At 41.8% G+C, this 14,303-nt stretch overlaps 1 protein-coding gene across 10 annotated transcripts in view; it reads left to right on the top strand.

The window, feature by feature from the left end:
• The window catches only part of CADPS (calcium dependent secretion activator), a 306,702-nt gene that overhangs the window by 142,507 nt on the left and 149,892 nt on the right, over window positions 1-14,303 (top strand). For all 10 annotated transcript variants that reach the window (XM_075287333.1, XM_075287332.1, XM_075287331.1 and 7 more), the window contains exons 8-11: window positions 865-1,004; window positions 3,599-3,665; window positions 12,753-12,861; window positions 13,274-13,486. In XM_075287333.1, the coding sequence (XP_075143434.1) occupies window positions 865-1,004; window positions 3,599-3,665; window positions 12,753-12,861; window positions 13,274-13,486 (529 nt within the window). The remainder of the gene's footprint in view (window positions 1-864; window positions 1,005-3,598; window positions 3,666-12,752; window positions 12,862-13,273; window positions 13,487-14,303) is intronic.

Here is a 14,303-nt window from a genome sequence, read left to right as displayed (position 1 = left end):
GATGGCAGAAGAAGATGAGGAGGTCCATATAATCCATATTAGACATAGACTAGACATATCAGACTACTAGAGGATCCTCAGGTGGACCCAGGCTCTAAGACAATAATGGTCCTGCAGAAGGCAACCAAATTTGAAGGAAATTACAGTCTATTTTCAAGGGGTCATTATATCTGGTAGACCCAAGGAGAACTTCAGCCTGACATTGATAGTCCACCACTTTCAACTCTATTGTGTGCAAGTTAGGTCTCTTCCAGAAGAATGAAAAATGTCTTGCTAATGCCATCTATTGGAGAAGAACAGTAAGAAAGGAAGAATCTTTGTAACAAAATTTGCATTTCTTTCCTCATGGGGCATCCTTCACAGCTGGGTCTCCTCAGTGAGATCCAGCACCCCTTGAAAGCTTCTCTAGAGTCTATATTTTGTCTTAGAACATCTTTCCAAAAAGTTTGACGTTGAACCCTTTGTGGGGTTCTTTGTGGGATTTTTCGATACTTGTCCATACACCCCAAAGGAGCATATAGGTGTCATGGGGTGAGTCCATATTTCACACCTCCCTCTTCAACTAGAGCAAGAGAGCCACTAACATATCTCAGTTCCCACCAGATCTCTTATAGCAAACATAATATAATCTGCGTCCAATTTTCTGTGCATGTATTGTACACCAATAATTTGCACCAAAAAATTGTAAATTATCTCTTATCTACTCTCATTTTCTAGACACTTTTTAAAGCAGACATAAAAAGTTTCAATAACGCAATGAATTTGGCAAATAATTGGCACCATTTTCCATAGAATTGTGAGAATTTCTTTTCAGTGAATAATTTTTTATTGTATTTTTTTCTTTTCTGCTTTTGCATTTTAAAGGTTGTTCTTCACCCAACCCCAAACAGTCCCAAACAGTCCGAGTGGCATAAAATGACGGTGTCCAAAAATTGCCCTGATCATGACTTGAAGATCAAATTAGCAGTCCGAATGGATAAACCACAGAACATGAAGCATTGTGGGTAAGTAACACAGTCATGACTAAATCACTGAGGCTATTTGAGCCCACGTTGCAGAAACGCAGCTTTTTTAGTTGCAGATTTTGCTGCGGTTTTTTAAGCCAAAGCCAAGAATGGCTACAGAAGGATTAGGAAATACCTAGGAAGTTCTTATACTTCTACCTTCTGCTGAATCCACTCCTGGCTTTGGCTCAGTAACAAAATCTGCAACAAAAAAAGCTGCAACGTGGGGCCTCCGCCTAACGGAGTTTTCCAGGAGTTAAAGGAGTTTTTTACTTTCTAGAATGGATAGCCTATCCTTAAGATAGGTCATCAATTTTTGATCTGCGGGGATCCAACACATGGGATTCCCCAGATCCCCGGTGCCAAGCTTTCTGTAAAAACTATCCCACTGAAGTCAATCACTGCTATAGTTTGTATCACGAATGAGCAGCTCAGCTCTCCCACCCCGTGGGGGTCCGACCACTAAGGATAGGCCATTAGAGATGAGCGAGTGTAGTATTTGACCGAGTAGGTATTCAATCAAATACTACGGTATTCGAAATACTCGTACTCGGTCGAATACCATGTGGTAAACGCCTTTACGTTTACCGCGTGGTATTCGACCGAGTACGAGTATTTCGAATACCGCAGTAGTCGATCGAATACCGTAATATTCGATCGACTACCTACTCGCTCATCTCTATAGGCCATCAATTGTAGAAAGTGGGTAATCACTTTAAATACTATCCCTAGGATAGAACATCAATGTGTGATTTGGGGGGCCTGATACACATGGCCTGTTTGCAGATCAGTCCCATTCTAGTGAATGGGGTTGAGCTGCAAAACCAGGCACGACCACTATACTATGCATGATGTTTGGTGAAAAGTCCACATCCTTGACCTGAATGTCATGGTCTCCACCCAGCTGATGTGTCCTGACATTGTAATAGGTAGTGGGTTATGGACCCATCGTGCCACCTATACAGTTTGGCTTTAGAACATGTCCATGAGCGTTTTTTAGATGCCTCCTTGATATTCATGCTTTAACCCCCGTATGAGTATCTAGACTTTATTGCAGGGAAACTACGAGTTTGCTTCCTCTTGGCATTCTTCAGTTGTAGGTGGTAACTAGCCTGGGATCAGATTTATAGCAGCACTGGTATACAAGGAGGCGGTGGTAGCAGGTATCAGGAAGATCAGGATGAGCAGACAGGTGTAAAGTCAGAATGAGTCAGTGCGGGGTCATGGCAAGCCAAAATTGGTAACAGGCATCAGGTAGATCAGGATGAATGAATATATATATATATATATATATATATATATATATATATAATTCTGTATGGTTATGGCAGTAAAATTAATTTAATCCAGTACTGCCCTGACAGGCAGCAAATTATCAGATATTATGGACTCCAGATCATGAGACAGTCATAGAAAACTATCTATTATAGAAATTAATATCTATTCATTACGTCTAATAATCCAGAATATTTGATCATTTGCCACTTGTTGCCATATTAATGTAAATTCATGTTACTGTTTGTGGATCACCCCCCATGTCACATCCCCCCCTGAGAAGGCATTACCAGTATGAAATCTGTGAACGCTCCCATTATCATTACGAGCCCCCGCAGACAAGTCATCCCTGAGACCAATGATCTGAGCTCCGTGCTCCATCAGTGATCGGAAGTGAATTTGTCCGGTCTATGGGCATCACCCCAGGAGTCCTGACCGCAGCGTATGCAAACAGATGGGACTTTGCCTCTGTCCTCAACATGAGATCAATGTGAAAAAATGTAGAACAGAATGTGATATAAAAACAGTACAAACCACTACAATAAATCATCGACCATGTCAGGTAGTCATCGAGGCCACTGACTATATTACGTATATTCTCACCATGTACCATACAGATATGTTATTATTATTTTCAATTTATAGAAGTGTAACATGAAGCTTCTGGACCCCCCATGTAAAGTTAGTATGGCCTTTGTGCCCTTTCAGGGTCCCAGGCCTTGTAGCAGCTCACATGACTTCTGTGACCAATCAGTGGCCTCAAGTAATATGTGAGTGACATCATAAGTTCCTCTCCAGCCACTGATTGGTCTCAGTAGTCATGTGAGCTCAGGGGTCAGAGACCAAGGATCAGAACAGTGTCATTCTTTGTCTCCCCTGTGGTGGCGCTGCAGGGAAATTGAACACTGGCTGCCAGGTTCTTGCACAGTTTGCAGAGCCTTATGATCATTATCCAACCATTCTGATAAGATAAGATTGTCAATCCCATTAAATGGCCATTCCATTCCGATGACATGGATGATTTTTGAGCAGGAACTGACGGGATCAGAAGCCCCCATAGGCGTGAATGCATAAGGGAATGCACTTGGAGTGACACTTTATCGCAAACTCGCCCCACATCGGAAGCACGCTCAGTCGTGTTCATGGGGTCTAAGTGTTGCCTCCCTTGAGAAGCTGCTGAGTATGACATCGTTTTTTCCAAAAAAATGATCGACCTTATCCCCTTCTTTCAGCTTTCTATAAGCCCTCACTTAATTTCATGTATGGTAACCATTTTCTTTAAACATTTCTCAATCTGCTTTCTTTGTATTGTTCCCCAGGTATTTATGGGCGATTGGTAAAAACGTGTGGAAGAGATGGAAAAAACGCTTTTTCGTCTTGGTCCAGGTAATTTTTTTACACTATTTTCACACCAATTTAAAAAAAATTAAGAAAAATATTTGCCATGTATTGCATTTACCTACATAGTATAGTGCCACCTGGTGTCCAGAGTGTACGCCAGGGTGCATGTCCACCTAATGAGCTCAGTGTCGGTGGACGCACATGCTCAGTCAGGTCCTGGCATTGTAATTCTGTGAACACTGCAAGGCATCCAATAGAGATAGCTTTCTAGAAACTTGTGCAGGCTTCCTGACTGTGGCCATGGTCAGGATGGTACGGGGTGTTCCAGTCTTTTTGTGGCATATAGGTCCTAGGGTCCCGTTGACTATGGGGCCCAATCTCAAATGCGACCACGTGGTGAGGCCACTGACTATTACTGATCTCCATTGCTATACAGAGACACGTGACTGCGGCTAGATCATTGCTGCAGCAATAAAGTTGCCGACTACCATGTTGGGGGCCACTGACGTCATCGCCGCAGACACATAACACATTTTTAATTTTAACCCTTTCTCTATCACATCTCATTTTTGGGGACCACAGAACTCTCGAAGTTCTGTCCTGGAAGCAATCCTTTAAGAAATTCAACTTTTGGTGTAAAATTGCACAAACCTCTCCCTTTTGGTGTCTGATTTTGCAAAAAAAAATAGAGACTGTGCCTTGCAAACATAATGGGAGACGTCTATGGAGTGACGCACAATATGGCACCGCCGCTGCATGAAACTCGTTCCTTTGACTTTCATGTGACTTTGGCTTTGTGTTCTGTGGCGATGAGCGTTATCTATACCCCGGTGAACACAACTGTGGTGGTGTCAATAAATCAGGCTGGAAACAGAACGTTCCCCTTTTTTTTTTTATTAGTGACCTCGCTACAATAAATCACTCGGCTTGTCCCTTCCTGCTGACACAATCTTGTCGGAGGCGTCCTATGGCAGACACAGCCCTGGGCCCCTCGTCCCTGCTGCTCTCGCATTTCAAGCCTCAATGTATTTGTTGTTATTTGTGATCATGGGGGGTTGGGGGGCGGCATTGAAGCACCTGAGATCTGACCGTGACTCTTGACCAGGCAGCTGGCTACCACAATGTAATGTATGTGTATGGCTGGAGCTGGAGCGCGTGTCCAGAGGATAGCCCCTAGTGGGCGCACTACTCTCCCCGTCTGTATCTCCAGGCCATAGAGTTCACTTCACTCATCAATCCATAAAGAAAGATCAAAATGAATTGTAACGGCAAATGTCTGCACAGCTTCGCTGCCAAAGTGGCGGTGTTGAATTCGTCAGGCGTAGCAGAGAGGAGTTTGTCGATGGATCCTTATGCATAATGATGGCGTATCATCTCTTCACTGTTTTTCCGTGTACAGTGGCGCCCCCGCATGGCCTCATGAGCTGCACTGGCCAAAAGTGCCTGGAAAACCTAGAAGAGGATGTAGCGCTAAATCAATACTGTATCCCCTTCATTCCTTGGATGGGTGGGATGCCCCAATGCTAGACCCCGACCCTTCATAGAGTCATGACCCATCCAGATTTACCATTATTGTATGGGGCCAGGATACCCCTCTATGTTCTGATACACCACAGAGCATTGTCTATCACTCTCTATCACTTATCTGGTACATCTGCAACAAGATCAGAGAAACCGTATAACGCCACATTTAACCCCTTCAGTACAGTCAATACAAAACCGAGCCCGGCGGTGAATGGCAGCCTTGCATTTGTTTACGGTCATGTATTGTACATGGAGCGGTGGGGTAAAGCAGAGCGCACTGGTCCATTCTCCACAGATACCCACAAGTATGAGCGTGTACATTAGGAAGCCTTCTGGTAGATAACCTATAAACCAATGTCCGACCCATTAAAGGAATTTGGACAATCCATATGGAGGACGTGGGACTAGGGATGTCACAGCCATATGTCACTGGTTCCTTGGCGGCAATGACACTGATGCAAGGTCAAACTGAACAACAAAGTCGGGGACAGGTGACACCTAAGCTTGAGTTTCTGTTTTTCGGATCTGCCTGGCACCAGAGATTCAGTTTTACTTCTTCTATAGAAGCGCTAATTTGCATAGTTTTTTTTTCCCATGAAGCAATGTGTACGGGATCCCTTATGCCAACTGGATCTCTGCAGGGAAACCAGTGCTCCCAATAGTCATACGTATGAGCACCAGGGGTACAGGACCTTTAATTTAAGACCTAATATCCCCAAGATATACTCATAGGGGTGCATGAGTTGTCTGGAGGGGTCTATTTTACGTATCGATGTATCCAGCAGTATCAAGTAAGATGGAAGGATCCAAGCAACAAAAAATGCTTTACAGGGTTTGGAACTGGAATCTCTACAGATGAACCCATTCTATATAATTCCTTTCAAAGACAGGAAAAGAATTTGTAGCAAAGACAACAAAAACATCCATTAAAAATTTTTATTGGCTTTACTGTACAATTTTTTTGCATTTATTAGTTTGACCAGCAGATGGCAGACCAAACTCACAGGTTTGAATAGAACCCACATGAACCTGTTACTAGATAACCATTGTACATTCTGATAAAAGTCCGTTTACGGCTAAGGCCCCACGTTGCGAAACATGGCTAAAAAACGCTGCGGGAAAAAATCAGTGAAAATGCATTGCATTTTTTCCGCAGCATTTTTCATTGAGTTTTTGCAATGTTATTCTCTGCATTTTTACAGTTTCTGCAGCTCTTTTTTCCCCACAATGGATAAGATTAACGAAACCTTATTCACTTTGCTAAGACTGTACAAGGCTTAAAAAGTTGCAAATGTTTTGCACAAAAAAATAATAATATTTTTTTGTGCTGCCCTCTTTACTCAAAGGGGGTGTAATGAAAGTGTGCAAAGGGAAGTGTCATCAACCTCGCCAGATTTATTAGAATTTGCTGCAAATGATGCAGGAAAGCACGCCCTCTACTGGATAGGAGGACATTAACAAAGTCTCCCCCATTGTCTTTAAAGATAAGAAATGCACAGACTGCATTTTGGGAGAGATGAACAATCGAATTCGTGACAAAATAGATTCAACCCAAATATATCAAAAGTTTTGGGTTCGTCCCAACCCCGAAACATTGGGGGGGTTCATCACCCGCGAATTAGAAGTGAAATTATTATACTCCGGGGGACGTCATGCACATGGGGTCACTGCTGAGGCCTTAGCAGTCATATAGGGCGTGCCAAGCACCATGAGGTCATAACCCCTAAGGCTCAATCGCAGACCTCAGCAGTGACCCCAGGCACATAAAGTCACCCCAAAGCCCAAAATAGGACCCAGAGAGCGCTGTGGACACCACAAGGAGGCCCGGAAGGAAGGGAAGGTGAGTATAAATGTTTTTTTAGTTTTTTAGTTTTTACACCTCCACCTATATGAGAAGAGACCCCAGACCATAATAATTTCAATTCCAATTTTATCCAGATTTCTTCAACCCGAAACAACCATCCAAACCCAACACTAGACGAATCTTCAGAGGTTGGTCCATCGCTCCATTTTGGCATACGAAGGGGGCTCTTGTAACATTCATATGCCCTAATAATGTATATAGAGGATGATGGTCTTCAAAGGGGTATTCCAATAATTTCAAGTTGTCTCTTGCCTACAGGAAGGGGATTAACTGTTCAGTGGGGATCCAACCACTAGGACCAGTCACAAGGTCAGGGGTCCTGTTTGCTGCATTTGAAAGGATTGGTAGGTCACAGATTTGTGTTACCACTCCATTCACTTCTATGGGACTGCTGAGATGGTGCTCTTGTGATTTTGTGGGGTCCAAGAGGGCCGACCCCCTCCGGTCAGACAGCTATGGCCGTCCTTTAACCTTATTGACAATGGCATTTTAGGGAATTTTGGTGCAGATGAATTAAAATGGTCTTTTAGTTGCAACCAATCACAGTGCAGCTTTCATTTTTCAGGAGCAGAGTAAAAGAAGAAAGCTGCACTGTGATTGGCTGCTATGGGTAACTGAGACCGTTTTGCTCTTAGACCATTTTAGTCAATCTGCCACTTTAAATTGACCAGAACCTGCCAGAAAATCGCTGCTCCCCTAACCTTAGACAATATGATATAATGGACAGGCTCGCTCACTAAAGACAATTGTGTTTTACTCCAGAAAACTGCCAAAAAAAGAAATCTGTCTTAGTTTCCCATAACAACCAATCACAACGCAGCTTTCATTTTGTATTCCGCTCCTGAAAAATGAAAGCTGTGCTGTGATTGGTTGTTAGGAGTGTCTAAGACAGATTTGCTTTTAGACAGTTTAATACATCTGCTCATTGTCTTAAAGGAATCGTGCAGGACTCAAAAACAAGGCTGCTTTGTTCTTCTCAGAAAGTGACCTGACGTCATTGGTCACATGACAGCGCCAAAATAATGAGACTGAGCTGTAGCTGGGCCATGTGACCAATGGTCGTGATGTCACTTCCTGCGAAGAAGAAAGCAGCCATGTTTTTGAAGTCCTGCAAACTCAGGGAAAATGTCTTCCATGTGGCTATTCTCCGGTTTCTTCCACTTGGCTTGATTGACAGGTGTCTTCCCATGAGCAAATAGTGATGGCATTCATGTCAAGACAGAAAAAAAGAAGCCGAAGGGCTAAGAGGACATTTCTTCTCATAGCAAACACCTTTTAACCCCTTCCTTCCCAGTCACGTGAATGATGTACGAGACATCATCACCACAAGGGATCATAGGCGCCAATGCCTATGCGGTTAATTTTCCAAAAATCCCAGACATCCAAAACGCCTCCCAATGATATCACTTTTTTCCTGCTCATGGCCGACTTCTGCGTTGGTCACATCCAGAAATTTGCCTGGTCATCACTGCAGACACTCTGATCCAGCAACGGTCCAGCGACGGACGCACTCACGTGACTGCTGAGGTCAATGATCAGATCAGAGGTCATTCACATCATTGCTGGATCAACGGTAAGGACGACCAGAGGAGACCACCGGAGGTCCGCCGCCGTAAAGGAGGAGAGGATGAAAGCGGATCATTACATATTTTATTTTGACCAATTGCCAGTTCTTAACTTTGTCCATTGAATTTTGCTTAGATATGTCTCAGTGTTGGGCATTCTAGGCAAAAACATAATAAAGGGGGAGCCTCGTGGTGTTGCATGACCCTCACCCCAAAAAAGGCTCCTATATTCGGTCAACAGTAGTGTGCTCACCTGAGGTTGGCGGGTATAACACACATTTATCAAAACTGTCGGTGCTTCTGCCTTCCAGGACCAGGGACTAGAGATGGCCGTCAGTATCATCGAGTGAAGAACCTGCCACGCAGTAACAATATTTTCCTCCAGCCAGGAGCAAGAAAAAGGGAGGCCTGATCAGTTTTGGGCATACAATTAAAGGGGTTGGCCAGAATTTTTTTTATCCTAAAGATAGACCATAAATTTCTGATCAGTGGGCCCTCATGCGGATCAGTTGCTCAAGGGCCACTACCAACACTGTAGACTGCATGGAGCCAGAAGCAGATGGCTCCAGTCCTTATATAGTGGCCAGACACTGGTACTGCAGCTCAGATTCCATTGCCTCCAGTGGGAGCTGAGCTGCAGCTACGGTGCCTGACCACAACACCGGGCAGAAAGCTATCCATTTCTACCTCCATACTGTGTGTAGTAGAGGTGTCAAAAGTGGCCTCCAAACAGCTAATCCAATATTTATGGCCTATCCTAAGGATTTTCCTGGACAACCCCTTTAAGAGCTCAAAGACAACCTCTGCAGTCTTATTATTACTACAAAAGGAGAACTTGCTCTAGCACCACCTTTTGTACGTCAGCTCCCCATACATCAATGCATGGTTTTCCTAAAACTTTGTGGCGTAATACTAGGCCAAGCACACGTCTGTAATCCTTTACCACGTCTTTACCACTAGAGGGCGCACTCTACTTAATGAACGCCACGCTTTCTAAAATGAGTGTACTTTACATATCATGCCACAATAATATGTCACAGCGTGCTGCCATTAATTATCAGACGCTGGCCTTGTCCTGTATTCCGTAATCCCTCATGTCTAACATAATATCCTTCACCCTTCTCCAGATCCGAATTTGCATTTCATTTCCCAAAACCTCATAAGACACATTGGCACATAAGTATTTTAAAACAAATGTCCAAATCTTTAAGGTTTATTCCAGGGGTCAAAAAAACGTCCAAACAAATAAAATGATGCAAGGGACGCGGGATGTGACACAACCTTAACAAAGTCATTTGAAATAATTTGACAGTAAATTTCCCTGTAAGTTCCTAGCCTGCAGCTCGGAGAATCCTTTGCTTTCTAACAGTCTCCTTCCAGATTTTTAAAATGCTAAATTCGGGCTGGGTTTTGATGGAGCCTGGCTGCTTCCTGGAGGCCATTGTAGAGCCTGACACAGCCCCCTGCAGCCACCGGGGCTGCCGTCATCTCCCTGACATTGAATGTATCGTGTCAGGAAAATGGTAACGCACAGGAGTGAAAGCTGCCATTTACAGCACTGATGACAACCTCGGCAGGGATCAGTCAGCTTTGCCTTCCTATGACTGGCACCTACTAGTCAAACTGGCATTGTTTGTGACAAGGTGTCACTCTCGAGCTTGTCTTATGTGAATGATGAGGCTTCAAAGCGTCTTACATTTATACGCCAAGATTACTTGTAATAATAAAAGCTACTTTTCTACCAACTTCTACATATATCAATAATTGATGTAATAAGTCAGATCTTGGAGAAGGAGGTTTAATGTGAGGATAATAATGTTTGGGAGCCATGATGGTATGTGCAAAGGATGGATGGGGCGCAGAGAAGTCAGGAAGAATCAGTGGGATGTCCGCGGTCAGGTCTTACAGGAGTAAGGCTAGCTGTTCATCAGATTGCAAGACAGGCAACAATGAAGGCTGAAGAAGATTGTTGGTGGAAATGATAGATAGATAGATAGATAGATAGATAGATAGATAGATAGATAGATAGATAGATAATGAGAGATATGATAGATAGATAGATAGATAGATAGATATGAGATACATAGATAGATAGATAGATAGATAGATAGATAGATAGATGATAGATAGATAGATAGATAGATAGATAGATACATACATAGATAGATAAATCAATATAAATAGTCATCAGTAGTTATAGACAAAAATAAATAGATTGATCTAATTTGTCTAATTAGACAGTTACAAGTTAGACAAATCTAGATACTTTACATACATAGATTTAAATATATACATCAATAGATAGATCGAAAAATAGCTATAAATAAATATATAGACAGTTATGAGATAGACAAACCTCATAGATAGATACTGTACTTAGATAGATGTAAATAGACGCAACAATAGATATGAGCTATTGGAAATGTAAATTGCACTAAATAGAAAGATATAGAAATCTAAATATAGACAAAGCTACATAGATAGATAATACATACATAAATTTATACAAGTCCATACAGTTCTAAATAGATAGATCTCAAAAGGGAAATATATTAAAATAGTTATCGATAGATAGATAGATAGATAGATAGATAGATAGATAGATAGGAGATAGATAGATAGATAGATAGATAGATAGATAGATAGATAGATAGGAGATAGATAGGTAGATATATTAGATAGATAGGTAGATATATTAGATAGATAGATAGATAGATAGATAGATAGATAGATAGATAGATAGATAGGAGATAGATAGGTAGATAGATAGATAGATAGATAGATAGATAGATAGATAGGTAGATAGATAGATAGATAGATAGATAGATAGATAGATAGATAGACAGACAGACGGATAGGTAAATAGATCTAAATATATAGCAAAAATTAAAAAAACATATATATACAGTATATATGAAAGACAAATCTATATTAATAAATAGACAGACAGAAAGATAGTTAAACAGATAGACATATCAATAGATAGATAGATAGATAGATAGATAGATAGATAGATAGATAGACAATATTAATTAGGTATAGACAAATCTACATAAATAGTTAGATGATACATACATGTAGACAAGTCCAGTAACCAGACAGGTCTTCCCTCATAGATTGTAAGCCCTCGCGGTCAGCGCCATTTATCTCCCATTGTGACAGTCGGTCACTGCTAATATTATATTTGTTTTGTATATTTTGTGTATCGTATGTAAACCCTTTAATGTACAGCACCATGGGATTAATATAATGTACAGCACCATGGGATTAACAGTGCTATATAAATAAACAATAATAATAATAATGAAGTTGTAACTAGATAGATCTAAATAGAAGGATGAATGACCATAAGCAGCTAACTATATATAGATTCCTGTATACAGGGGTACCATATAAGCCATCCAAGTGTTAATACAACCAGTGATACTTTTAATTGCACAAACATGTGTTGCTTTGGTAGCAAAAATAAAGAAAATATGTTTTTGAGAAGCAAAATACCCCTGATTTGTATTAGCACATATCTAGCTTGCATCTGTTTGTGTTAGGGAGCGAGCACCCTGAAAAATCTTGAACATGCTGCGATGAAGGAATATTCACTAGATATGTTCATAGTTAATAAATGCTAAATTACAAGGCTTTAAGAAGAAGATCTAATAGCAAGTGCTCTGATCCCTTACAGCGCCACCTCAGGAGAAATAATGCACTGCATGATACCCATTGAACTGAGGTCACAGAGTCATAGAGATGTTTTTGTAACTGCTTTCTGCGTCAATTACTTTACGGAAACCCAAAGTGAGATTCCATCTATTAAAAGTGGTGGATTTATTTTATATAAAATAGGGGAATAGTGACAGACTGCAAAGTATTGGACCACTAGAGCTGCAGTGATCATGAAAATAGGGGGCAATTCAAGACCATTCTGTCAATGAATGACCACCACTCCATACACTTCTATGGTACTGACAGTGATAGCCAAATACAATGCTCTATTAGTCCCACAAAAGTGAAAATAATGGTGGTCCACATCGGCACTACCACTCCATTTATACAAGGAATTGATCACTGGGGGTCCCAGATGCTGGACCCTTATGTAAGAGGTGTCTCTGGGCTGGGTTGCCTTATATTCTTCATATATGCATGTATTTTTGCTAAAGTAATGGTATGATGTTTGGTTTCCAGGTCAGTCAATATACATTTGCCATGTGCAGTTACCGAGAGAAAAAAGCAGAACCACAGGAGCTCCTTCAGCTGGATGGGTACACGGTGGACTACACAGATCCACAACCAGGTAAGTACCAGCTTGGTTCATTGAACTAGGAGATATAGTTATAAGTTTTGGGGCCCTGTATGTTGATCTAGATGGTGTTTGGATGCCTGAGGATTCATAACCAAATTATTTCCACTTGATCTAGCTCACACCCAAAGGGTCAAGTTGTCAGTGTCGAAAGAGAGGTTCCTTGGGCCCACCAGATAAAATGATTCTTGAGACCGACTCGCTAACAACCTCTAGGAAATAGTAGTAGTATCCTTCACATATGGTGTCTTCTGCTGGACCATTATTGTGTTAGAGCCTAGGCCCATCAGGATCCTCTGTTACTCTAGTGGTCGACACTGGTCAAGGACCAGCTGTACAACCAATAGTCCTGTGGATTGGCCATGTTCCTTGAGTTCTACATACATGCCTTGTAATATTTTCACAGGCTTAGAGGGTGGCCGATCATTCTTCAATGCAGTCAAAGAAGGTGACACCGTGATCTTTGCAAGCGATGATGAACAAGATAGAATTTTGTGGGTCCAAGCGATGTACAGAGCAACCGGCCAATCACACAAACCTGTGCCGCCAACTCAGGTTCAGAAACTTAACGCAAAGGGAGGAAACGTACCACAACTTGATGCTCCAATATCACAGTTCTGTAAGTATATGGATAGGTTTGGTGCTTATCATCCAGTATGACTATATGTACATTGATATCTCATGTCCTATTTCTCCAAAAATTCGAGATACTAGAACGTCTTGTGAGATCAGCAATGCATTGCTCAATTTATTAAATCCCAGTGTCCGAAACACCAAATCAGTTCTAAAAATTATCTAAGATTACAGGAGAATCTACATTTACTGGCTTTTTAGTAGTCCCCTTAGCATATTCTTCAGGCTGTAGTACTTCGAGTTAGTTAAAAAATACAAAAGAACACAAGCTGTCCACCCCTGAGGAGCTCAGTGTTTGGTTCCCACTCTTACACTTCACTTTTAGGCCAGTTCTTGCCACCCAGTAGCAAAGGTTAAGCGACCAACCAAGACTGGACCTTCTTTTCCAAGGGCCCATACATTGGTAACCTATGACACACAAGCACTTACCAGCTCACTTCTGCTCAGTCAGCCTAGGATTATGGAAGTTTGGAAGAAATATTGTGAAGAATAAAGGTGAAAGAACTACACGTACAACAGAGCTGTGGCTAGGTTGTCTGTCACCCTGGCCAAAGATCCTAACTAGGGTTGAGTGATCAGGATCGGGAAAGATCAGATCCTGATCGGCGATCGAGCAAATTTCACGATCGGGATCGGCTGGAAAATGATTGAAAATCGGATTTTAAAAACGATCCTGAAATCTCAAGATCGGCTCAACCCTACATATTGCTTTGTGATAACTAGGGTTGAGCGATCGGCGATCAAGCAAATTTCACGAACAGAATCAGGATCGCCTGGAAAATGATCGAAAATCAGATTTTAAA

The sequence above is a fragment of the Leptodactylus fuscus genome, chromosome 9 (genome assembly GCF_031893055.1).
Source record: "Leptodactylus fuscus isolate aLepFus1 chromosome 9, aLepFus1.hap2, whole genome shotgun sequence".
Lineage (NCBI taxonomy): Eukaryota > Metazoa > Chordata > Amphibia > Anura > Leptodactylidae > Leptodactylus > Leptodactylus fuscus.
This window is presented reverse-complemented; position numbering and strand designations above follow the sequence as displayed.